The sequence below is a fragment of the Phascolarctos cinereus genome, unplaced genomic scaffold (assembly GCF_003287225.1).
Source record: "Phascolarctos cinereus isolate Bilbo 61053 unplaced genomic scaffold, phaCin_HiC Scaffold_726;HRSCAF=1367, whole genome shotgun sequence".
Lineage (NCBI taxonomy): Eukaryota > Metazoa > Chordata > Mammalia > Diprotodontia > Phascolarctidae > Phascolarctos > Phascolarctos cinereus.
In genome coordinates, this window is record NW_027556098.1 from 405,826,832 (window position 1) to 405,853,008 (window position 26,177).

At 51.6% G+C, this 26,177-nt stretch overlaps 1 protein-coding gene across 5 annotated transcripts in view; it reads left to right on the top strand.

Annotated features, from left to right (window-relative positions):
* CUNH1orf159 (chromosome unknown C1orf159 homolog) overlaps positions 1–25,812 on the top strand; it is a 32,392-nt gene extending 6,580 nt beyond the window's left edge. Inside the window, exons 2-9 of one of the 5 annotated variants that reach the window (XM_078145782.1) lie at positions 8,712–8,872; positions 12,002–12,158; positions 14,740–14,841; positions 15,415–15,480; positions 17,887–18,021; positions 20,914–20,939; positions 21,069–21,099; positions 23,019–25,812. In XM_078145782.1, coding sequence (XP_078001908.1) covers positions 8,846–8,872; positions 12,002–12,158; positions 14,740–14,841; positions 15,415–15,480; positions 17,887–18,021; positions 20,914–20,939; positions 21,069–21,099; positions 23,019–23,116 — 642 coding nt within the window. In that variant the 5' untranslated portion in view covers positions 8,712–8,845 and the 3' untranslated portion in view covers positions 23,117–25,812. The remainder of the gene's footprint in view (positions 1–8,711; positions 8,873–12,001; positions 12,159–14,739; positions 14,842–15,414; positions 15,481–17,886; positions 18,022–20,913; positions 20,940–21,068; positions 21,100–23,018) is intronic. The other 4 variants (XM_078145783.1, XM_078145785.1, XM_020976664.2 and 1 more) reach the window with 4 other exon arrangements.
* Positions 25,813–26,177: the final 365 nt, after the last annotated feature.

Here is a 26,177-nt window from a genome sequence, read left to right on the forward strand (position 1 = left end):
TGCCTCGCCGTTCTCTGCAGTGACAAGAGAGAAGGGAAGAACTTTCCCCTGGATTTGTTCATACTAATTACATAAGGCCCTGGTATCTTTTCCTGCTCTTTCCATTTATGTGGCCGTCATCCCTGGGTAGATTGCTTTCCTGATTCTGCATCAGTGTCCGTAGGTTTTCTCCTGCTTTTCGGTACCCCCATCATCATCCCCTCTTAGAGCAAACCCAGTAAGATTCCAGTGCCACTGCCTGGTCACCATTTGCCTTTCTCCATGGAGCCCCTGACTTTCCTCACCTCCCCCTGCAGCCCACAGAGCAGTTCCTCCCCCCCCCCAGCCCACTCTTTTCATTCTCCCCTTGTTGGCTTTGCTATGTCAGGCATCACTTAATTAACTTCAGGACTGCCATGGCATCTTGTGCTGCTGCTCAAAATATTCAAGAAGCATCAGGATCTTTGCTTCTTGCTGTCTGACCTGACCTTATGGTATTCCTCAGCAGAAACGGTGCTTGAATACCCAAGGTTGTCTGCTGCACCTTTCACAAGCTATCAATTCACCCTGCACAGGAAATCAACAGCATCATTTAATTAAATTCTCTTTGGAGGTCTGCCTCAGACTCTGACAGTCCAGAATGCTTAGTTGATATCTAGGCCAGTGGTTTTCAGCATTTATTTTCTATCAAAACATTGGGTGGTATTTTTCATTTGGAAGGCAGGTGTTTGTGATTTCCTGGCAAATAATGAGCTCGACATTTACACTCCCGCCCCCCCTTCCATTTTGGCTGCTTTCCACTTGCTGTGAAATTAACCGACATCAGCCTTGAGTTGACAGCTGGTGTCAAGAGATCTCTGTGGCTCGCCCCTCTTCGGCGAGCATTAAAGCCGCTGGCTGAGGTCAGTCTCCCCAACGTTGATTCAGACCGAAAATAGAAACTCTTCTGGTAGTCTGGAGAGACAGAGAAAGATCAATTCATAGGAATAGAATGCAGAAGCAGGTGGGACAATTGTCAGCCCTGCACGAGGGGCCAGCTCAGTCATTAGCAGCTGTGATCAGGCATCTGTCCTGACCCCTTGCCGAAGACCATCAAAGGCAGGATGGAAAACCTTCTTTTAGACGGGACTGAAGCAACGGTCACACAGTGTCATTCAGAAAGAATTCAGTTTTCTTTTTTCTGACTTGAAATTGTTTACATGTTTACACACAGTTTTGGTATGAGAATAGTTGTTAACCTGACTTTTCCCCTACCTCCACAACCCCTCAGAAATGTACCCATCAATATCCTGTAACATTCTCAGAGACCTTATAGCAATAGCTCTCGAGGGAAAACCATCTCTTCTAACAAAAACAGGGAAATCAATCAGCCAGTCAGCAAACATTGAGCACACACTTGGGTGTGGAATTCAGCACTAGCTCGGAATCCGATCTTCTAGATCCAGTCTTTGCCTCCATGGAGCTTCCAAGGCAAAAACAGCTAGCTGTGATTCCACACACAGTTGTGAGTCACAAAGCTGTGGCTTCTTCAGTGTGGGAACCCCTCCAGTCACAAGCAAGCCTTCTCTGATTTGGTGGATTAGTCTTAGGGGGTGATCAGAAAGAGACTCACCCATGGTCTCACAAACAGCCAGCATCAGTGGTGGGATTTATCGCCAGGTCTTCTGACTACATGTCCAGCACTCTGAGCTGTACGACCTGCCTCATTATCATCAAGGGGAATTCCCTCCACTAAGGCATAGTGCACCCCCGTCTAGTGGTGGTGGTGGTCAGTTGTTTTTCAGTGGTGTCTAATTCTTTGTGGCCTCATTTGAGGTTTTCTTGGCAGAGATACTGGAGTGGTTTGCCATTTCCTTGTCCAGCTCATTTTACAGATGAGGAACTGAGGTTTTGGTGACTTGCCCAGGGTCACACAGCTAGTAAGTATATGTGGCTGGATTTGAACTCAGGAGGATGAGTCTTCCTAACTCCAGGCACAGGACTCTGTCCACAATGGTGCCCCCTAGCTGCCCAACCCCATCTGTTATTTAGTAAAGAAGTTGTAGGGATTTTCCTGAGTTACATGGAATTTAAGTGGTTTTAGAAGAGGTCATACAGCTGCTATGGGAGGCTAGCTTGAAACCCCAGTGACTCAAAGCCAGGCACTCAGCTCAGTCCATTCTAACAGCATTCTCCAAGTGTGTTCCAGAGACTGGCAGACTCCAAGGCCAGTTCAGAGGATCCTCAATTTCAAAACTGTTTTCATAATAATACTAAGACATTACTGGTCTATTCACACTGGACAGGATTTAAGGCTCCCTTGAAGGATCAACCTTGAGCAATCATTCGTTGCACTTTTTTAGTCCAGAAGGCAAAGAAAATAGAGGTAATAGAATGATCTTTTTCATTTCAGAAAAGTAAGTTTTTGTATCAGTTGGTGGATCTGGGCCTTCTGGCCTTAAGTTACATCTCCCTTTCCCAACTATAGATCTGTGAGGCCGGGTTTTCTTCATGTACATCAGCTGAAATAACATATCCCAGCAACTGAATGCAGGAGGAGATAGGCGAATCCAGCTAGAGGTCTGAAAACAGTGCCACTGTTCTCACAATTTTTTCTTTTTGGAAGATAAAATTATTTATGTTAACATGTAATGGGGTTATTATTGTTCTTAAACTAATTGGTAAGTACATCTTTTAAAGTAGCAGTTTTAACTTCTGCTGTGGTGGGTATCGCTAGGTAATGCCAACAGGAACAGAAGTTCGTTGGGTCCTCGGTAATTAGAACTGCTGCTCTGTGCCATGGCATATAGCAGGACCAGGCCATTAGAGGGAGGTCTGAGCGGAACCAGGGAGGGCTTCATGGAGGAAGAAAAGGACATTTGACTTGGGTTTGAGAAGTTGGCACTGGTACAATGGAAAGAACCCTAGAAGCTGAGGCTCCAGGTTGGGCAAGTGACTTCTCTGAGGGCCTCAAGTTTCTCATCTATAAATTGGGGGGAGGGAGGGAGGGGCAGGGCCTAAGTGGCACCATAGAGCACTAGCCCTGGAGTCAGGAAGACCTGAGTTCAAATTTGGCCTCAGATATGTCCTAGCTGTGTGACCCTAGGCAAATCACTTAAAAAATTAGGAGGGTGGATTTGATGTCTTTTGGGGGTCCCTTCCTGCTCTAGAGCTATGCTCCTATGATATGTATTCAGGGTGGTAGAAACTCAGCAGCCAGAGATGGGGAGGACCTGAGTCAAAGCTGGGGAACTTTTGACCTCTAGGTCTTTGAGTCAAAGGGCCGCACTTGAAGATATATAGAGGGCCACATGGCCTTGATTCCCCACCCTGGGCCTGAGCAAAGGTATGTATGGCAGCTGGAAAGTTCATTTTGGGGGAGGGGGAGTATAGTCAAAAGTAGCTGGGGCATAGCACGTTTTGTTCTCATTGGGTATCTGTTTGTTCATTAGATCTTTTGAAGATCATTGTATAACCCAAAAATATCTGCAAGGCTGTTTGCTTTAAATATTAATTGAATAAAGGTAAAATAGCTGTGGAGGGAGAGTAATAGAAATACATTTGTTAAGGTCCAGGAAGGGAAAGTATGCAAACGGTCAGCAGTGCAGTACAGGAGGTGGTTTCACAGTGCAGTACCTGGAATCTATTCTTCTAGAGAGGAAGGAAGCTCTTTGAGGTCAGCTCTGGTGGCTTGGGTTTGGGGCTTTGTTCAAGGGTCGTTGCCTTGTCTCCAGGTGCCTCACACACAAGTGCTTAAAAGCCTTTAGGCTAATCCATTTGATTTTAGTTCTTGAAACTGGAGGGCCCCCGCATCCCACCCCGGGCCAGAGGGTTGGGCCTCCCTCTCATTGTTGGGCCTCTTGGGGGCTGAGGTATGCTGGCTGTAACCCTAGGCTAGTCCCTTAACTTCTCAGCTGCAGTATTCAGTCATATCGGACTCCTCCGTGACCCCCATTTGGGGTTTTCCTGGCAGAGACGCTGGAGTGGTTTATCATTGCCTTCTCCAGCTCATTTTACAGATGAGGAAACTGAGGCAGACAGGGTGAAGTGACTTGCCCAGGGTCACACAGGTCTGAGGTCAGATTTGAACTCACTCTGATCCTGAGTTCAGTCTGGTGCGCTAACCTAGCTGCCACTTAGCAGCCCTAACTTCTCAGCTACAGTTTCCTTATTTATAAAATGGGAATAATATTAGCACCTAATTCACAGGGTTGTGATAACATGTAAGCTGACCCTCCAAAGCCCTGGATAAGCACTGGCCATTATTACTGTATTCTCCCTAGTGCCTGGTAGAGGACCTTTTCCGTGTCAGGCATTCAGCAAATGTTTGTGGAATGGAGAGATTTTGGCTGAACGATGAGGCTCATCTTTTAACATTTCAGTAAGACAGTCTTCAAGATAGAGATTTGATTTGAGTTGATCAGCACAAAATGCTCAAATGCCTTTGATTGTCCAGCTGCAAATGTTTATGCATGTTCTCTGGAATTCACCAGGCCTTTGTTCACACCAGCTAATGTGTTCTAGAAATGGCAGCCTTGCATCCACTGCTAATGAAAATCTCTAGTCCATAAACCAGCTTAGCTCCCTCAGGACCCTGGAGCCATCCTGGTGACCACAGAGGAAAGGACTCTGGGATCCTCCCCAAGCCAGGAAAGGTCCTAGCAGAATGGGAGTCGCTGCAGCTTGGAGGCCAGGAGTCTTTGCCTGGAGAATCAGTCCCAAAGGGGAGTAATTAAGTGCTTAACCTTTGGAGAGCCACTTGAGGAAGGAGGGGCACCTAAGTATGTTAAGCCATGCCTAGCCAGCCCTCCCCCTCCCCCAAGGTGTCCCCCAGAGGAAGCCCTGGGCTTTGTCTCACACTCTGTCTTCTGGGCTGTTTGCTTTTCCCCAGTGGATTATAGATGGAGAGTGAGAGCTGGAATTTTGTTGTTTAGTAATTTCTGACTCTTACTGAGCCCATTTGGGGTTTTTTGGGCAAAGATACCGGAGTCGTTTGCCTTTTCCTTCTCCAGCTCATTTTACAGGTGAGGAAACTGAGGCAAACTGGGTTAAGTGACTTGCCCAGGGTCACACACTAGCAAGTGTCTGAGGCCAGATTTGAGCACAGGGAGTGAGTCTTCCTGACTCCAGACCCAGTGCTCTAACCACTGAAGCACCACCGGTCTGGCAGGGACCTTAGAAATCTTGTCATCCAACCCCCTCATTTTATCAGCAAGGAAACTTGAGACCCTGACAGGTCAGCCTGGAGTCATGCCAGGAGTAAGGGGAAGAACCGGGATTTGAGTCCAGGGCCTCTGGTCTCAGATGCAGCCTGCCTTTTTCTTTGTAACCTCTCCTGATGCTGAAGCCAATGCACCTTCCACCCTTTTGTGCTTTCTGGGGAAAGGTCTTCATGTTATATTATATCATATCATGTCATCTTATCTGTTTAGTTTAGCATTTTGTAAACAAAAAAAAATTGCCATATTTCCAAACTACTTTTGCCACTGTTTGTATTTCTCAGCATTCAGCATGATGCCTGGCACGTAGTAGGTGCTTAATAAATACCTGTTGATTGACTGGTTTATAAAATGTAAGGCTACTGGGTTCAGGGAGTAAGTGCCTGCTTATGGGAAGGGATGGAGGGAAGAAAGGGGAGAGGGCAGGCATGCACGGGCACTTCCTTTACTCCAGTCACTGTGCGAAACACTGGGAATACAGATATAAAACTGAGATGGCCCCCGCCCTCCAGGAGCTTCCCTCCCAGAAGGGAGCCGTGACCAGGAAAGGGGGTCCTGGGAAAGTGTCTGGATCCCTGGGGCAGACTCCACAGCAGTGGGAGTGTGGGTGTGGGGACAGAGCCCGAGGCAGAAGGGGCCAAGGGCTAGGCAATCACAGGCCTGGCAGCCTGATGGCCTGGGAAGCAAGGCGTGGGCCAGGGCTGGCTAGAGAGGATGGGCCAGCTATGTGTGTGGAGCTTTAAAATCTAAGTCAGTCAGTCAGCTGCCTGGTGAGCTCCTCCGTGCAGCCAAGTTGGTCTCTTCAGAGCACTCTCATTTTTTCTCCTTTGAAATGTTTCTCTTTCCCTCTTTAGAATTTCCTTCCTGGCAAGCTGCCCATCCTTTCTGGCCCTCTTTCCCCTGCAGAATTCTAATCCATTTAGAGGCCACAAGCTGGTGTAGTGGGGAGGGCCAGCCTCAAACACTTCCTAGCTGTGTGACCCTCAGGCGCAGAGGCACTTAAGGCAAGGCTGCCTCGGTTTCCTTAGCTATGAAAGAGGCGGTAAAAGTAACTTAGTTACTATGTTTTATATATAATGTTAATGTCATATAATAGCAACTTAGTTTCTTTAGCTAGTAATAGTGACAGTAATAGAGACGGTGATAGTAACTCCCAGGATTGTTGTGAGGAGCAAATGAGAGGATATGTGTAGAATGCCTGGCACATAGTAGGTGCTTCATAAATGCGTGCATCCTGCCATGGGGGCTCCTACATATTCCTCCTCTGAACCCCTTGCAATCAGTGCTCACCACATCTGAGTGCGTGTATTATAAGGCTCTAGGATGGCCAAAGGGGCCCGAATTCCTTATTAATGCAGGCTACAACCAGTCAAATTACAAATGCAGCTCACTCCCCTTTGCACGCCACCTGTAGCCAGTGAGGTCCTCGCCTGAAAGCCTGGAGGTCCCCATCCTCCCAAGCTCGTGGGCGCCTCTTGGGCAGGCACCAGGGAAAGATCTGTAAGTCTGGCTGAGCCATTGGAGACCTTACTCTGAGAACCCTCAGGGAGTCTCTAGGGGGACATAGCTGGTGCTGCTGCGTGACCTTCATCTATAGATGTGATACCTTATGGCAGAGAGGGGACCCTGACTTCTCGAAGGCTGGGGGAGGCCCTTCCAGCCAGGACAGCAGCCGTGCAGACCTCGTGGGCACTCCTTATCCTCTACACCTCCCCCCCCATGTCCAAGCTGGTGCCAGGGCCCGTCAACTTTACCTTTGTGACATCTCTCCAGTACACCCTCTTCTCTTTGCTGACACTTCCCCCACCCTCGTGCAGGCCCTCATCACCCCCACCTGGACTATTTCAGAGGTCTGCCAGCCTCGAGTCTCCCTCCATTCAGCCACCAAAGGGTTTTTCCTAAAGGGCAATGTCCTGCTCTCACTCAATAAACTCCAGTGGCTCCCTGTTGCCTCCAGGATCAAATACAAAAGGCTTGATTTGACATTCAGAGCCCTCCCTTTTTAGGCTTATTTCACCTCACTGCCCAACATGCCCTCCTCTTCAGTCCAGTGACGCTGGCCTCCGAGATGTGCCACAAACGGGACATTCCATCTCCTCACTCTAGGCATTTTCTGGCTGGGACACCCCCATTCCTGGAGTGCTCCCTCCCCCATACCTGGAGCCCCCCTCCAGCTCCCTTCCTCCTCTCTCCACCTCCCCTCCCCCATACCTGGAGCTCCCCTCCAGCTCCTTCCTCTCTCCACCTCCCCTCCCCCATATCTGGAGCCCCTCTCCAGCTCCCTCCCCTCCCCCATACCTGGAGCCCCCCTCCAGCTCCCTTCCTCCTTTCTCCACCTCCCCTCCACCTCTCTCCACCTCCCCTCCCCCATACCTGGAGCTCCCCTCCAGCTCCCTTCCCCCCTCCTCCACCGCCCCTCCCCCATACGTGGAGCTCCCCTCCACCTCCTTTCCCCCCATTTCTATCTCCTGGCCTCCCCCGCTTCCTTTGAGCCCCAGCCAGTTTTCCCCCTTCTAGAGGAAGCCTTCCTCAGCCCCTCTTAATTCCTTTTTTCCTTTTCATTTTTCCTGCCCATGACTTGTTTGTGTGCTGTTGTTTGCATGTTGTCTCCCCCATTACATGGTAAGCTCCCTGAGGGCAGGGACTGTCTTTTGCCTTTCTTTGGCTCCACAGTGCCTGGCACAGCTGGAGCTTAAGGGAAGCTTTTGGAAGCAGCAGGCCAGAGAGTCCTCCCTGCAGGTCAGGGCCTGCCCCCCAACCGGGCTATCTTTTGGCCTCTGTCACTGCCGAGGTGATAACAAAGACGCAGAGGGGTTAAGATCTGCCTTGGTGGAGGGATAGCCACATTGATGAAGTTACAGCCCATCCACATTAGTAATGGCTCAGCTGCTGCTTCCTGTAGCCATCCAGTTATCGCTGCCGGCTGCACAAGCTGCTTGTCTGCCCTGTGCCCTTTCAGGGATAGTTCTTGCAGTGACCTGTCTTTGTTCTGAAATTAATGAAGATGGGGAGCCAGAAGGGTGGGGATGGTGATGGGGCCTCCTGTTGCTGCTGCTTGGATAAACCTCATCCTCCGTGGGAAGCCAGCCACATCTGGAAATCACCTTCATGACCCAAAGGCTGCTCTTTGTGAACACATCTGGCCCATCCAAAGCAGAAGAGTGGATTTCCTTTCTGAAATCCAGTCTCAGCTCAAAAAAATCTACTTTCTTTGGCTAGAAATAAATGCTCCCAGAGGCTCCATGCTTACTGAGTTATTTCTGCCAGAAATGTGACAAGAGGACCCCTGCTGCGTTCATAGCACTAGCTCCAAAAAGGGCCCCCTCGAGGTCATTTTACAGATGAGGAAACTGAGGCTGGGGAAGTGAAGTGATTTGTACACAGCCCCACAGGTTGTCATCTGTCTCAGACTTCAGGTCCCCTCTGTGGTCTCTGTAAAGGTTTTGCCCTTTTGGTGGGTGGGGTGGCCTCACTGCTCCTGGTGTGAGAGGCTGCTTTGGCCTAGGCTGATTCCTAATCCCAATTGATTTGTAGATGCTGGGTGTGGCCTAGTCTGGGCCTGGCTCAGTGGGGAGCCCAGGACTGATAAGACTCCTCGTTGCCTAGCAACCACAGGTCTGCCATTGCCAGGAAGCCACCCTCTACATGCAGCTGGTCCAGGCTTCTGAATGTCTTCCGTTTCTGCCCTAGATCAGGTAAGACGTCTCCCCAGTCTTGGAACAGTTCTATCCAAAGCCAGAGGAGTGTCTAGTGCAATGGGATTCTGGGAAGATGCTTTGAAGGGGCGGGGCCCAAGAGACTGTTGTTTTTTTCAGATATTTTGCATTCCCCGGGCATGGTAGTCCCTTGTTATCCTGCTGACTAGGCTTTGGGCTGAAGTGGTCAGCAAATCCCAAGAAGGTGCAGCAGGTATCTCCTAGTCTCACATCCCAAGGTGGCCCCAGTGGGGGCCAGGCCTTCCCCTCCCATCGGCCTGTGTTTAAGGATAGTAGATGTGTGTGATTTAGGGGAGGCTTGTCATTGGAGGAGCTGAGAGACCTCCAAACAGTAAGGCGTTCTGGAGCTAGGTAAATGGAGTCACCAGGGCCCAGCAGGGCCTACCTCAGAGGCCACAGAGCTTGGCTTCCATTCCTTTCCATCCACTAGGGCCAGACACCCCCCCCCCCTTTTCCTCTTCTGAAGTGGCCAAGCTCTCTTCCCTAGAAGGCTTTCACAGCCAGGACCTCTTGGAGATCTCTACCACACCCAGAAAGGGGATGAAGCTTCCTGCCAAGGAGTACATCCAGAGGAACAGGAAGCAGCCTGTCCTAACAGAGTTGTAAAACCAGCTCTGAAGCCTTTGGGCTGGTCTCCCTGTGGCCCCCAGCAAGGCCTCGCTTTGGAGGATTGCTGGCTAGGGCAGTCACTGAAGCTTTCTTGGGCAGGCAGGCGGCTTCCTCTCACTTGTGGGAGCTCTGCCCCCCTCCTTCACCCCCCAATCTGCCTTTGGTAAGTTGGTGTTGTTTTATTTATTTTTTTTTGGTGGTGGTTTGGTTTGGTTTTTTTTAATCACTAAGAAGGTTGGAGGCAACAACAGCAGCCCCCGTAATTACAGAGTGCCTTTCCACCCATTTCTGAGTTTCAAAGACTCATCAGAGGCAACCTCACCCTGGGACTGAACGTTCACAGCCCACCTCAGAGAGTGAAGGGCTGACTTGACGCCTGTGATTCGGTCTGGGCTCCCTGTTTGCCCCTTATCCAGTGGCTTTTCCCCCGGTTTTTCTTGCCCTACCCCTCGAAGCTCGAGCCTTCCCATCATGTGTCCAGTGAATGATATGTGTTTGCTGTCCCAACTCCCCCTCCCAGTGACTCAGCACAAAGGGGGCCCTGGTTCCTTATCTGGCTGGCCATTAGTCATTTGCTCAGTTAGCAGCTAGAGTTCTTCTCATTATCCCCCAATGAGGCGGTAGAATCATTGTTTCTTTTTCTTTCTTTTAAACTTAATTTTTGTAGTTGGAGTTGTTTCCCTAAACATTTTTCTTCTCTGATAAACAGGGCAGTGTTACTCTTAGCAATATGCTAGGAGCCCTTGAGAGATCACTGGGGGGGACATACTATTAGTGTCCCCAAGTTTTTTGCTTTCTATTAACCAAAAGGGATTCCAGTCTCTACAGTCAGACTTTTGAAGATAGACCTCCTTAAAGTAGGCACATATCTTGTATAGGCCACATCTGATTTAAGGTGGAGACTTTTATAAAACAAGGATGGAGCCCAATTGGATTTCTAGCTTCAGCTACAACCTTTTACTTTCCTGCATTCTCTAAGGCAAGTCATTATGCCTCAGTTTCCCCCTCTGTAAATGAGGAGCTTGGACGAGGTGGCTTCTGAGGGCCCTTCCAGCTCTAATGAGATATTTGTAAAAAGCAAAAATAAATCTCTGGCAGATGGAAAGCAGGACATAAATGTGTGTTCCTAAGCCTGGATCAAGGGTGGGGAAGCTGCAGTCAAAAGGCTTAAGGTCCTAAAAGGCCCCATGTGGTCTCAAGGCTGAAGGTTCCCCACTCCTGCTCTGGACTCCCACTCCATGAGCCCGCAGGAATCAAGGACAACCTTGAACAGGCATCTTGGGGCCTCAGCGTCAACCTCTCATTTCCTGAGGCTTCACACCTGATCCATCCCACTTTGTGTCTCCTCCTCCTGCTCAGCTGTGGCAGAAGCCCCGTATTTTGAGGCACCTCATGAGAGGAAAGGGGAAGATCAGGGAGCTGAATAGGGTCACTTTCCCAAATATTCCAGTTCTCTGTGGTCTGAGGGCTTCAGGGAGACCTGATCGCTGACAAGCTTTGCCCCAGTGGGCCTTCGAGAAACCAGTTTTTCCTCTGACTAGCTAAATGGGGTGTAATCAGTTAATATCTAACTTTCATTGTGTCTGATTGTCACCCTTGGCATCTTGGAGGAAAATGCCAGGATTTTTTTCCTCTGAGCACTCATTTGGAGGCGGCTCTGAAGTGTGACGTCTGCAATTCTAAGAATTTCTTTTAAAAGCCACAGTTTGGTAAGTAAATAGGGCACTGGTCCGGACTCACCAGCATAGTCTGGCCTTGGGGAAGCAATAATCAGTTGTATGGGGTTTGGCTGAGGAGGCAACAGCTTTTCCTGGTAGATCTTGTTACCAACTGGGCCGATGCTAACACCAGTCTCTCCAGGGCAGTTGAATGAGGTCAAAGTTGTCCAGCCCTTTGAAAGCCTTGGGGCTCTAGAGAAGTTTGAGCCATTGTTAGGATGTTCTGGTGACCCATCCTACCTGAGAGAAGAGGTCTGTGGCCTGGTCTGGACCTCTAGAAACTACATTGGACACTCTCAGGCCCATAGCTGCCACACGTGCACATACAGCTCCCTTATGGGAATGGTTAGCCTTGGGGTTCTTTCCTTTCTCATTTTCTTTGAGATTTTGGCACTAACTGAAATCCATCATGGGGCACTTAGCGCCTGGGGCAGCCTGACTTCAGACCCTCTGGAAGTGCCGTTCTTTCTCTTCCCCTTTGTCCTCCTTTGGGATCTATTTGTCCCCGGGGGCAGCCTCAACTAGATGTCACCTCTTTGGGAATGAATCCCTCTGCCTGGGGAGGCTTCTGAGGATGGGTTTGGGGAAGTCATTGTTGGGCACACTGGACAGCCCAGAGAAGGAGGAGAAACCGAGTTATTGTTCTGACTGCTGGGGATTTGACTGAGGACCCTCATTGCACCTTTAGGAAAGCTTCTGTCTTGGATGCTTCCCTCTGACCCAGAGAGGCTGGAGTGAGTAATGGGAGGTGTCAGCTGACGAGGCTGTCTGTCCTTTTTAGGTCCCACAGCCAGAGTGTTGCATGGAAGTGATGGATGTCAACGTTAGCTGCCCAGGCACAGACCAGTGTGCTTCAGGTAAAGCAAAGAGCTCAGGCTGCCAGGGCCCCCACAAGAAGACCCAAGGCTCAGGGCGAGCATGGCATTCTTCTTTCCAAGGTAGTGGCTAAGTGGGACTGGCCCCTTTGGCAAGTGGGAGTAGTAAGAGTCCATGTCATGCCCTTCGATCCCCCAATATCCAAATCCAGGGCCAGCTGGGAAACACCAAGCCCTGCCCCTCCAGGCTACTCACAGACCTGGCACGTAGTATGATGGACTTCCATGGAGCTTCATCTATCCCCTTATCCCGGGGAGCACCCCTCGAGGGTCCTGGAGCCATCCATCAGCTATAGAATTGCTGTGTAGGCCCCATTTCATGTGAAGATGTGTGAAGTGAGCTGAACTCTGACAGCAAGTGTAAATTATAGATCTAGACGAGGCTCATGGCCAAAGAGCCCCTCGCAGCTCCAGCAACAGAAAGGGGAATTCTGAATTTACTCATGTAATGTATGATATCCTATGACCAAAGCAATCGTCAGCCCTCACTCCTGGTGTCCTCCAATCCCACTGGATGGGCCCTCAATGCTCAAGCCCCTCTTTTACCAACTCTCCCCAATGTCAGCTGCCAGGGGAAAAACTTATAATGACCAGAAGACCCCTTGGGAGAAGGAGGCGGAAGCCATTACATAAAGCTGTTGGAGGGCCCATGTTACACACACACACACACACACACACACACATGCACCCAAAGCCTCCACCACTGAGGTAGACTCCAGGTTCTTGGGCTGAGGTGACTGAGTCCTGTGCCCTGGAAATCCCTGGGAAGCCTGTCTGTCCTTCGGTGTGGTTAGCAGCAGCTTTGAGCATCAATTACCTGGGACAAATGGGGGGGAGGGGGCTTCCTGTCCTGCAGAAGAGGCATCTGTGGCACTCTGAGTGGTGTTTGAAGTGCTCAGCTGTAGACATGCCTGGCCCTTAGAATGGGCCGGTTTGTGTTGAGATGAAATGTCAGGTGTGATTTACTGGGGAGAGCACAAAGGGGGCTGCCTTCCTTCCCCAGATGAGCAAAAGGCCCTTGGCATTCATTAGCGGCCAATATTTCTGGAGCCCCATACAGGGCATTCTTTTCACTCTAAGAGAGCCGGCAGCTAGAGGGCGTGGGCCTGGCCTTCAAAGAGTTTGTGATCTAGAATGGAAGACAGGTTATACCTGAGAAAAGATGAATAGCTAACCCACGGTGGTGTATTTTAGGGCCAAATGAATGATTTCTGGGGCTGTAGTCAATTAGAGAAGAGGGTGTGATCATCAGGGCCTGGGGCAGTAGAGAAAGGCCCCAAGCACCCAGGGGAACCTTGAAGGAAGTACCTGAGGAGAGTGGAGCCCTGATGAGGCCCAGGAAGGGGGGATGTTGTACACCCAGGGAGCAGTGCAAAGACCAGTGTGTCTGGGTAGAATTGTCAGTGAGAGGTGGCAGAGGGAAGGAGGTGATGGGCCGTGGAGGCCTTGGCCCTTGGACCACAAGCAGTGGGGAGCCCAGGTGGGGCTGGGAGCAAATGGGATGGTGGGGGAAGTTCTGGCTGCAGCACGGCCTGACAGTGGGGAGAGCGAGAATTGGGGCATGAGGCGGCAAGGGGTAAGGCTTGGTTCACAGATGGGGTAGCAGCCCAGGCTGATGGATCGAGTGCTGGGGTTGGAGACCTGGGTTCAAATGTATTCTCTGACATTTATTAGCTCTGTGTCCATCCACTCCTAACCTCTCTGAGCAATAGATCTAGTTGTACCTGTGGCCCCCACCTCATAGGGTATTTGCAAGGCTCAAGTGAGACCATGTGAAAGTCTTTGCAAACTTCCAAGTGCCATCTTAGGTCCAACCAACACCTATACAAGGAGGGGCGATGGAGGGTCACCGGTGCAAAAGATGTCAAGGGAATGGAGGCTGGAAAAAAAGATGGTGTTCACCCAGGGGAGGACAACCCGAGGCTGGCAGTGAGGAGGGCCTCCAGCATGCTGGGGAGATCCCTTGGGCCCAGTGTAGGGGAGGACATGGAGAAAAGTCCCACAGAACCGACAGCTGTTATCAGCATTGTTGGAGGGAACTCCTGAATCAAGAAGATCCCAGCCCCTTTTTGAGACACTTTGAGAATCTGTCTGTGGAAATTGTCAGGAAGGGAGAGCTTTAGTGTACATTACAGAGGAGGCACCCACGGGCCTTGGGGGCTGTTTCATGGGAGGATGTGGGACCCAGTGCGATTTTGGGATTCTGGGCCTCAGAAGAATGCAGAGAACCTGCATCCTGGCTTGGATCAGGGTCACATGAAGTTTGAGGATTTTGACCTCAGAGACTTTTTGGTCTCCCAAGTTGAAGTGAGAACTGTTAGCCAAATTAGAGGAGAACCAATCAGGGCCTGGCTGGCCCTTCATCCCTAGGCCCACTCCTGCCAAGCGCTGGAGCACACACACAGAGACACATGTGCGCACGCGCGCACACACACACACACACACACACACACACACACACACACACACAGCCCTTTCAGGTTTTCCATTTGACCAAACGAGGAAGTCATTCCTTCCAACCTTCAGCGGGACATCCCAAAATAATTTGGAAGCTAATTAAGTTCAAGTGACGAAAATAGCATCCCGAAGGGAATCCCGGCCCTCTCACTTGCTCATGGGCCCTTCCTCCCTTCGCCCTGCCCAGGCTGCTACCGGCACTGGAATGAGGATGGGACCAGCAGCTGCATTCGGTGCAGAAATGAAAGCCTTCCCATTACCGGGCCTTACGTGATGGAGTGTAGAAACCGTGAGTCTCTTCCCCGTGGGCTTTGGCCTGGTGGGTGTGTTTGGTTCAGTTATGGGGGCGCTGCAAAGGACATTTCCCTCACTGGCAGGGGGAGGCCACAGCCCCAGGAGGGTGAGCTCCCATGATGCTTTTGAGGACCCTCCCCACCACCATCTCTGGGCTGCAGGTCTCACACTGGCCAGCAGAGGGTGATCATGGACCTCACCTTTCTTCCCTTACCAACAAGTTGGAGTCCATTCAGCTATCTTCCTGTAGAAATCGGGTGTCACCCAGTCGCCATGAAGGTGTCTGGTTCCCTTCCAACTGTCTTCCTAAAAGCTCCCTCCCCAACGGTGACAATGCATCCCTCCCGGCCTCGGTCTTCCTTAAAGAAACTGGCTCATTGTCTTCCTCTGAGACCCCAGAATACTCCTAGCTCCTTGCTCCTCAGTGACAGAAATGAAACCCACCCTGCCTCCTGGCCTCATTATCCCCGTCCTTCCATAGCAGTATGCTGTGAAAGCCACCATGTACCAGGCGAGAGCCTATTTTACAAAATAATGAGGCTGACGGACATTTTTTTTTCACCCTTAGTTGGCAACAAAGAAATTAATTTCACATCCTACAGAACTACAGTGGCACCCCTTCTCCAGAACCTGGGTAAGTCATTCTGCTCGTTTGAGCAGAGAGATTTGTTAGGAAGCTGCTGCCCCAAGAGGGTGCCCTTCCCCGTCCCAGAGCCTGCCACAGAGGTCCCCTGAGCAGGGGTCTGCCGTCAGCTGTGTGTCCTTTTGTGATCACTTACACTCCTCCCAACTAAGTCTTCAGATGGCAGATCCCACAAACAGAAGAAGAATTCCAAACCCCAGCCAGATCGGGGCATTTCCCACCAACAAGAAGACTTAGTTTCTAGGCATTAGTTGGTGTGGGAGCTGATTAAAGATGTCAGGTTTCGATTTGGGGGTGGAAGGCACAATTTCATGGCAGATCCTCTGGGCTGGGCCCTTCCCTCTGCCCCGCCCCCTCCCCACTAGCCTGTGGCCAACTTCCTTCTGTGAAATTACTAATTAATTGAAGCCCTGCTATCTACAAATTCCCCTGTTTCTGTCAAAGCCAGTGGAGTTTCCTTCATTCACCCCTTCCATTCCACAGTGGCAATGTCTCAGGGCCAATGCCAGCCCAGGCACAGAAGGAAGAATCCCTGCAGGGCTCAGATTCACTCTTCTCTCCAGTTTCCCAAAAAATAGAAGCTTCAGCCTGGGATTGTTTGCAAAGAGCAATGAGGGGAAGGGGCTGCCCACCGTAACTGTCCAGCCAGGTCCCCAGGGTGAAGGCTGCTCATTAGAGCAATCGAGCTTTCTCATTGGGATAGTCATTGAAAGCAAGTGAGCTAACAAGGCAGGCCACCCTGCCCCTGTGACTGCCCCTGCCCCAGGCCTTAATCAAGATATACACGACAAGGCCCAGCCCTCTAGAGTCCCAAACTGCTGCAGCCACTCGGCCGTCAATCGAGGCAACCCCACTAAACCTTCGAGAGGCGTGGACATCGGGCCCAGGAGCCTTCTGGCCATTCCTTTTGGTGAAAACTGCGGGGTGTCCTGACGTGTGATGAGACCTAGAAGCCCAGGCTGGTTTTCTGATTTGCAACCCAGTCTTTCCTCCCTGGAGTGATGGGCACTGGGGAAGTTGACAGGCAGGTGACGTCCAGCAGGTGTCCTGGTTTGGTTCTGGGAAAGGCCAGGTCTCCGCACCAGTCTCTCGAGGACGGTTGGAGTTGGGCTTGTCTTCTCCCATCCAGAAGTGGGCCGAGGCATGCCCACACAGGGGTCCCTACGTCCGGGTCGCCTCCTGGCAGCATCAGACCAAAGCGACCACCATGAAATCGAGCACGCCAGTGCTGATCCCCAGCAGAGGCATGAGCAATTTCAGGGCTGGGTTTGGGTTTGAAAAGCATGCGGTTAAAAAAGAAATGCCTGGCTATTTGAATCAGCTCCTACAAATATCCTGGAGCCACCACATGCCACCCGCAGCTCATGCCCAGTAACACAGATAGTCAGAAACAGAAAATTAAATAGAGCCCACACAACTCTGGTTAGAGAGATGTCGCTTTCCATGTATGGCAAAAACCCGAGCCCAGGCGCATTTGCCTTTCTCCTTGGGATTTTGTCATTTCCCCAGCCTCTAAAAATAACCTGAGCATCACTGTGTGATTCCATCCTCACTTATAAACTCACCTCCCGAGGCAAGCACATAAAAAAGCCACAGGCCCCATCATTCCCTGATAGTCCCATTAACTTTCTGGAACCCTCCTCTGTCTTGCTAGGATTTTTCTATTTGACTAGTCACTAGTTAAAGATTGAACACGTCCTCCCTCCCTCCCTCCCTCCCCCCCTCTCTCTCTCTCTCTCTCTCTCTCTCTCTCTCTCTCTCTCTCTCTCTCTCTCTCTCTCTCCCCTCTCTCTCTTTCTCTCTCCCCCTTCTCTCTCTCCTCCTTCTCTCTCTCCATCCTCTGTCTCTCTCTCTCTCTCTCTCTCTCTCTCTCTCTCTCTCTCTCTCTCTCTCTCTCTCTCCCTCTATCTGTCTCTCTCCCCCTCTCTCCTTTTCTCTCTCTTTTTCTCTCCCTCTCCCTCTCCCTCTCCTCTATCTCCTCTCTCTCTTTCCTCCTTGCCCTAGTTCAGGAAGAAAGTTCTTGCCCCAACCCAGCCATAAGAGCCATAGGGCTCCTAAGTATTTCTCAGCCACGCAGCATGGAGTGATAAGTCTGGCAGGTTAATGAGAGGCGTGGCCCTAATCCCAGCTTTCCTACTTCACCCTTGGCACCGTACCCAGAGTGACCTCCTTGGTGGGGAGGATGAGGGCATCTCCTCCTCCCACAAGAGCCTCCTAAAGGCCCCAGATGGTGCTCAACCCATGTGACATCCTTATCTGGGCCAGGGACTCATGGGCAGCTTTGTGACAGGAGGTTCATCAACTCTGAGGGCCTGGTGCCCTGGCCATCGGCAGAGAGCAGAGCAGAGATGGTAGGGAGATGCTCCCCCATAACCACCCATCTGCTTTGGATTCCAGGGGGCCCCCAGGTGGCCGTCTCCCTCTTCTTGGGCACCTTCTTCATTAGCTCCTGCCTCATCCTCTCCGTCGCTTTGTTCTTCTACTTCAAACGCTCCAGTAAGCTCCCCCATTTCTTCTACAGAAGGAACAAAGGTACCTCCGTCTTGCCCCTTTGCTTACTGCTTGGCTGAAGCCCTGGGCCTCCTCTTCACTCTAGGAGGTGCCATCTGGGTCACCCCAGCATGCCCCAGCTCCCAGGAAGGGCCTGCTTTAGGGAAGCCAGTGGGAGGAGGTGGGCCCATTCGAGGAGACCAGACACTGCCCCGGCATGGGCCAGGAGACTTCTTAGCTAATGGAAAGAGCTTGGCCTTTTGTTCTTATGTGCATGCATTCTGGAGAGCCGGAACCAAGCTGATTGGGTGTGGTGGGGTTTGGAGTTAGCTCAGATCTCACCTCTGATGGAGCTGTGTGACCCTGGGCAAGTTGGGTGACCTCTCTGAGCCCCATTCTCCTCATCTGAGAAATGGGAATGATGACACTGACACAACCAGCCTCAGAAAATCGGATGGTCTCTAGGGAAAAGTGATTTTTGTCCCTTGCTCCCGGTCTCTGCGGGGCTCTGTGGTGGAGCAGGAAGGCTGCATTGTCTCTTGTCTTCAAATGAGGGCCACCCACAGACATTAAGAAGGGAGAGGAAGGATGACGTGATGGGAAGGGACAGGAGAGCCCCCCTGGGCGCCAGGACTGGGGCACTCAGCGGGCCGCCCAGCGCAGCACATTGAAGCTTTCTTTGCCGCCCACTCACAACCCTGGGAGACGGTTAAGGATTTAACAGAACTGAGACCATCTGTGTTGGAGAAATGGAAGAGGCGGGTGGAGCACATGAGAACATCAGGGCAAGAAATTTGGCTCAAGGTTTCCCTGACAAGGTAAAAACAAGAGTGCCGTTGGGTTACATCCTTTCCATTTTCTGACAGCAGAGACCTTCCAGACTCATCTGCAAGGACCCACAGGGATTGAATATGTGCATCTTTGGTCAGGAGGCGAATTTGGTGAGGGAAGACCTGGGTTCAGATCCTATGGCTGTGCCACTGGCTCTGCGTTACCTTAGGCAAGTCATCCACTCTCTGTGCCTCAGTTTCCTTATCTGGAAAGTGCCGCTCCAAATCTGTGACCCCCTTGCCTTGAGACTGATGACAGAAGAGTGTTGCCCCAGTGGCCCATGTTCGGGGACCCTATGGCATGTGACAGCAGCCTGGACGAAGGCCCTTATGATGTACTCTTGACAGCCACCACCCTGTGCACTGTTACGCACACCACTCCCTGCGTTCTATCACTGGTGGGACAGCCAGGCCGAGGGTGCTGCCTGCCTCTGGGGGTTTCCCCTGACTCTTTGCCTTTTGGACGCTCTGCCTTAGAGTGTGGGGACAGGGGCAGGCCGGAAGCACCAACATTCAGTCCTTTTTTGGGGGAGGAGGGGCCTGTCTTTAATTTCATCCTGTTGCTATCTCTGAGCCCCAAAGGATGGTTTCTGAGGCACTGCTCAAGCACTTTCCACCTTACCATGGAATCAGTGGTGCTGATTGGATAGCCTGGTGGATGGTCCTGCCTCAGACAATAGCCCTGTGGCCTTAGACAAGCCATTTGTCTTCCTTTTCCTCTGCTGTAAAATGTGGGGGCTGGGCTTGCTGACCTCCCACAGTGGAGCTGTGACCCTTTTATCCCGTGAGCCCTCCCCCCATCATTTTACAGAAGGGGAGCAGGCTCTTTCAGCCCTGGGAGTCAGTGGAGCTGGTGCTAAGATCCCGAGATAGGCTGCTGTTTGCTGCCCAGGGAATTTTTGGTCAGCCGGTGCCTTACCCTTCCCCTCCATGACCCCCAGGCCCCCTCCTGATCTTCTGGGGGCCCAAGAGCCAGGACCGCCTTCCCATGCCAAAGGAACCTTCCTGGACCTCAAGGCGTCAGCCTGGCCTCTGCCTGCTTTCCTCATTGGGTGCGTCCTTTCCTACTGGTGGCATCGTAGCTGTGGCACGGAGCTCCTCACCTGCCCAGCTTGGCCAAGAATGCCCAGGGCTGCTCCTGGCAGTGCTTGCCTGTGCCTGCTATGGCCTATCAGAAGCGGCAGAGTGGAGGGGGACTTGGCCACCAGACCAGAAGCTCAGTTTGGGCTGGGGCCAGCTTCTCTCCCCTCCATGTGGCCGCCTCGAAGAAGGGGAGGGCAAGATGGGAAAGAAAGGCCTTGGCTGTGGTTTCTAGGGGCATGATGAGCTAACTGAAGATCCAGTCCAGGGCGGTGCCTTTTGTCTGGGTGACCAGCCCAGAGAAGGTGGCTGGCCCAAGGCCCTTTCCTGCTGCACCAATTCCCATGTCACTCAGAAAAGAAAACCTGATTTACCTGAGGCAGCAGAGAGTGGATCACGGCTTGCATCTTTGTTTGCTTTGGGTTTTTCCTAATGTCAGAATAAATTGGAAAGAGTATAGACTGCCAGCTTCTCTCTCCTTTGAAAGTCAGTAAGCGGGCGGAGGGCAGCTGGCATGGCAGGCCCAGAGGGTGTAGAGAGGTTGCAGGGCTGGGGGGTGGGGTTCCTGACTTGAGGAAATGCTCTTCACTATAGGGCAGACCAGCTGGGAACAAAGAGTAGGAATCAGGGGAGGCTTCATGGAAGAGGCAGCCCTGGCCTTGGCATCTCAGTGAGATGTCAGGAGGTGGAAATGGGCAGGGAAGGACCACCAATGCCACCAGGAGGGGATGAGATACCTTCATTTGCTCATCGAAGCCCTAACTGGAGGCACACAGAGTGGCCATGTGGGAAAACTGCAGGGTCCTCTCTGTAGTTTGGTCAGGATGTCAAAAGTCGTCTTATCCAGCCCAGGGGGAAGGGACTTGTCCAAGGTCACACAGATAGGAGTGGCAGAGCTGGGATCCGAATCTAGGTCCTCAGGGTGCTCAGATGTTAGTCTGGCTGGGTCCATGATGCTAGCCCTGGGTCCGGCCTCCACCCATGTCCTCTCTCTGTGTAATGGTGTGTTTTCTTTTCCCCTTAGCGTCTGTCCTACAGCCTGGAGAAACTGTAAGTAATACTCCCTCCCCAGAACACCCCTGACAAAGGGGATCCTCTTCCCCTTTTAGCTGGGTTCTCCCACAGAGCTGGGCTGTTGGAAATGTGATGTATTCACTTTCTCCTTTTTCCCTCCCAAAGGCTGCCATGATACCGCCTCCAAATTCTTCGGGTAAGTTTGATTTCCACAATGGAACCATTTTTATGTCCAGTAATTTGTTCCTGTAAATGTTCCTTCCATTTGCAAATCGAGGCCTCTAGAACACGTTAAGGAGCCCAGGTCATATGTCCTATGTAGGTCTGGACCCTGAGGACAAGGGCCCCCATCTATGAAGCAACACAATGATGGGTTCTGGGTCACACTTGAACACAGTGCCAATGAATTTCCCTAAAAGGGGAGGGGCTGGCTTTGAGAGGTTCTGGGTTCAAATTCTGCCTCAGCCCCAGGTTCTGTGCTTCCAACCTGATCCCTTCCCCTTGCTAGGCCTCATTTCCTCATCTGTAAAATGAGGGGATGGGATTCGCTGGCCGGGGAGGCAGCTGATTCTCTGATCCCTGACCACGGGGACCACCTTCATTCAATTTAGTGAGGATCTCTTAAGTGTCCCTTTGGGCAAGGCCCAAAAGTGGTTAAAAAGGTGCTGCCCACAGGGAGCTTGCACTCCACCCTTCCTCCAGTGTGGGCCCAGTTTTGTTGCCAAATATGAGGGAAAGTTTTTTTGCCTCGAGGTAGGGGCTTGTCAGCCCCCTTTTGGACCCCACCCAAGAACCAAGCCCTCAGATAAAGGGCCCTGCTCTTTTCTGGACTGTCTGAGAGGTGTCCAGATTAGTGGGTCATTCAGTCTCCCTCAGCTCTGCAAACATCTAGTCAGGCCCGCTCTGTGTGAGGTACTGGTCCCAGACCTGGGGCCAGAGATGGAAGAAGGGCAGAGGCCAGAGGATGGGAGGTCTGCCCTGGGGGGAGGGGCACGTCCTGCACCCTGCAGGATGTTAATCAGGTGGAGAGGCAGGTTATCCTAGGCCTGGGTAACTGCCTGTGGGTAGTGCACTGATGGAGAAACAGCGTGCCATAGATGGGAACAACCTGGTGTCCGGTTGGACGGGAAAATAAAGCCAGTCACCATTTGGTCTTTTAAAACCCAGAGGAGCTTTGAGCCTTTGTTATAGGAAAAGCCTCTCAAGTTGACGTTAGCCCATCTTTGTAGACTTGAGTTTTACAGCACTCTTCTTTATACGCATGCTTGCTCCTCGCTAACTGCCCCCCTCCCTTCCCGTATCTACACGTGGAGTCCCAGCTGGCCTTTTTCAAGGCTCAGCTCACACAAGTCTCCCCCAAGTTCTTGCTTCGTGCCCACCTGCCCCCAAAAGTGCATGGACTTTAGCTTGATATGTTGTCCCCTTCAGTCAAATGTAACTCCTTGAGAGGAGGGGTTGTAACCTCAGTGCAATGGCAGGCACACAGTAAGTCCTCACAAACCACTCATTCTACAAAGCAGACCTTCGGGGGAATGAGTTGTGTGGTGTGCTTTAGGACCAGGAAGGAGCTGCAGCCTTCCCAGGTCTCCCTTTTATTCCAATCCTTTCTTTCCTTCTTCCCCTTTTCTCTTCTTTTTTTTTTTATTTTGCTTTTTGGCTAGGCAATGGGGTTAAGTGACTTGCCCAGGGTCACACAGCTAGTAAGTGTCAAGTGTCTGAGGCCAGATTTGAACTCAGGTCCTCCTGACTCCAGGGCCAGAGCTCTATCCACTGCGCCACCTAGCTGCCCCGCCCTTTTCTCTTCTTGGCTTCCCTCTCTTCTTCCCTTCCCTTTTATCCTTCTCTTCCTCCCTCCCTTCTTCTGACCTTCCTTGTCTTCTCCTCCTCTTGTCCTCCCGCTCTCTCTTTCTTTCCTTCCCTCTTAACCTCCTTCATCCCTTCATCACCCCCTTCCTCAATCCCTGTCTTCCTTCCCTTCCCATCATCCTTCCCTTCCTACTCCTCAAAATGTCTGTGCAAAGCTGAGGTCCAGAACGTCCCTGGCTGTCACCAGGCTTGGGTGCTGCTGGTAGGATCGTCCTTAGTATAACCCCAGTTTTATGATATCTGTTTCAGTCCGGAAGCCACGCTATGTCCGACGGGATCGGTCACTGCCAAGACCCACCACACCCACCATGATCTCCTCCGTCGAGACTCGGGTCAGCAACGTCTAACCATCAAGGGGTTTGCCCCAGAACTTTGTCCATGAACAATTGCAGAGACGTCTCTGTGCCCGCTGAAGGGCCAGGAAAAGCTATACGCGGAAGCTGAGGCTCCTGCGGGCCCGAGTCCTGTGTCAAACGGGTCTGAGCCAAATCGAGCACAAAAGAGACAGCAGGAGACGGAGGTGGCGACTGTGGCGAGAAGGAGCCTTGTGACCTCATTGGTGCGCCTTTTAGATCTTCCTCTCATCTGGGTTTTTGATCTGTCTCTTAGCAACAGATATCCTGTTAAAAAGCTACAGACAGCTTAGCTTGCCTTGACAAGAAAGTCATTTCCTCCCATCTCCAGGATGGAACAGGTGCCATGAGGGCCCCTTGCCTATTCTGAGGAGTGGTCAGCCTGGCTCCAAGAAAAGGGGTTGAATCTTACACCGCACCAGCTCCTCAGAGCAGGCCATTTGGGAAGACCCTCCCCTACGCAAGTCCAGAGTTTACCAATACACTTTTTGGGGGTCTTTGGCATCTTCTCTGTGTAGATGCCCCAGCCAGCCCATCCTTGTTAGGTAGGGTAGCTGTGCATTTCCTGCTCCCCTAAGCCAGAGAAAGTGGGACCCATTGGCCCTTCAGGGAAGGTTTTTCCTTTGCCCCCCCCTCCCCCCGGCCAATCCTGCTCTAGGCAGGCCGCTGTCTGGCTTGCTCCTGAGGTGGGCCTTCTATCTGCTGCAGCAAAGCACAAGCTCACGGAGCACTGACCCTGCTGTCTGGTCCACAGACGGCGTCCTGTTTGCAATGCAGACCTGAAATAGCTGCATTCTGTTTTGCTTCCAGATGAGGCCGCCTAGATACCACCTTATCTCCCATCAGCTGCCAGCCAGGGCTCAGGCTTGTTGGTTCTTCAGGAGGGTGAAGAAGCCAGACCCAGTGCCCCTTTTGATTTAATTTTGGCTTGGGGGGCAGCTAGATGGCGCAGTGGACAGAACACTGGCCCCGAAGTCAGGAGGACCTGAGTTCAAATCTGGCCTCAGACCAAACACTTGACACTTACTAGCTGTGTGACCCTGGGCAAGTCACTTAACCCCAATTGCCTAAAAAGAAAGAGAAAAAAAAGGTAGCTCATTAATTTTGGCTTAGAATGCGCATTTGACTAGGCAGAATGACCCTTAGCCCAGCCCTCCCCAGTCCAAGATGGGGTCTGGCCACATAACAGCATCTGGGCCACAGAGAAAGGTCAAGGGAAGAGGGAAAAAGAGGCGCTTTCCACTAACAGCCTCCTAACAAGCAGTGGCATGTACCTGGACATGATTTGAATTAGCAGCCGTACCAAGAAGCCCCCAGGAAGAAGCCAACACCCAGGCCTCTCCCTGCCAGGTGGTATAGAAGCTGAGAGGGAGCAGGTGGCCAGCCAGGGCTCCTAAGAGGCCTTGAAGGGAAAAGCAGCTTCCTGCTCCAACCTGGGGGAGGGGAGGCAGCCAGCTATTTAGGGACCCCTGTAGTTCAAAGAATAGACGTATTGTAGCAACATTGCTCCTAAGATGGTTTTTGTAAAAACCGATCTGAGTTTCCATCTTTAGTTCCTTTTGTAAATGGGATCTGTATTCCCCGTGAAGACAGAGCACACAATCAGTGCTATCAGAATCCTTTGAGAATCTTTGTCCAAGCAGAGGGCAAGGAGTAGCTGGGGTTCCCCCATCCCCACTCTCTTCCTTTGCTGCCATCTTCCCAGCTCAGTTGGGGCCCCAATTCCCCCTGGTTACACCATGAGCATTTTGTTCTTCTCCCATTTATAGTGACTGATAGAGCTGACCACTGAGCTGGGAACCCCTTGCTTTTAGAGAAAGAATCTGAGGCACAGGGGGTCTGACTTAATCCACGCTCGCCAGGCTGATCAGCGGCAAGGTCAGGACTTGAACTGTAATGTGTGCCACACCTAAATGCGCTAGCTCTTCCAACAAGGACCAGATAGAGGTTGCTTCCAGCCCGAAGGAGATTCACAGAGCCTTGCATAGAGAGTGAGACCAGGCCATAAGTGACTTTGAGCCAATGAGCACAGAGGAGAATCCCTTCACAGAGCTACGGTCTTGTCGTTTTTGGTCCCATGTTTGTGGAGTGGGGTCTGATGGCTAGATGGAGGGTCCCCACCATCGCCAGAAAGCATGAGGACAGGGGCAGCTAGGTGGTGCAGTGGATAGAGCACCAGCCCTGGATTCAGGGGGACCTGAGTTCAAATGTGGCCTCAGACACATAGCACTTACCAACTGTGTGACCCTGGTAGGTTACTTAACCCCATTGCCTAGCCAAAAAAAGAAAGCATGAAGACATGACCTATGCAACCTGTATCAATGCTGAGATTGCCTGGGTTACTGCTGGGGTTGTAAATAACTGCCAATATTGCCAGTGTCTAAAACTCCCCCCCAACAGTGTTCCTCTGGCCACCACTGCCACGGCCCTGGTCCAGGTCCTACACACCATATTAGGAGGGGAGGCACCAGGGTTGTAAGGTCATGCCCAAGATCTTTGCCCCTCGCTCACCTCCCCAAGCAGCTGGCTGATACCTGGGCAGTTCTAATCCCATGGGCCCCTGTGCCCTTTGGCCACCGGAGGCTTCATCCTTGTCCCTTTGTGCCGTAATGCTCAACATGATGTTTTGTACCTTTTTCTATTGCCAACTTTAATAAATGCTCATTTCCTGAAAGATGAGCTCAGCAGGATGATCCAGGAGCCGAAGATGGATGTATCGTTCTTGTCTTCCCTTTCAACTATGGGGAAAGAAAGCCCTCTTGTGAGCTCCCTTCCTCCTGCCCCTGGGGTGTTTTGCACATCTCTTCTATTTCTGAATAGAAGATGAAACGGTCAGAAGCTGAATGGATGCCATCCTGCAGCCCAGCCCCAGGCATCCACTTCAGGCCCCGAGCTTCAGAAGTGCAGAGAGATCCGAGCTTCAGAAGTGCAGAGAGATCCGTGAGGCTGTTAGCAAGTGGGGTGGCTTGTCATGGCAGCCCCAGAGCAGCTGGGGGCAGGGGAGCTGCATCCTCTCCTAGCTGCTTGGGAGACAAGGACAGAGGGCTGAATCCCC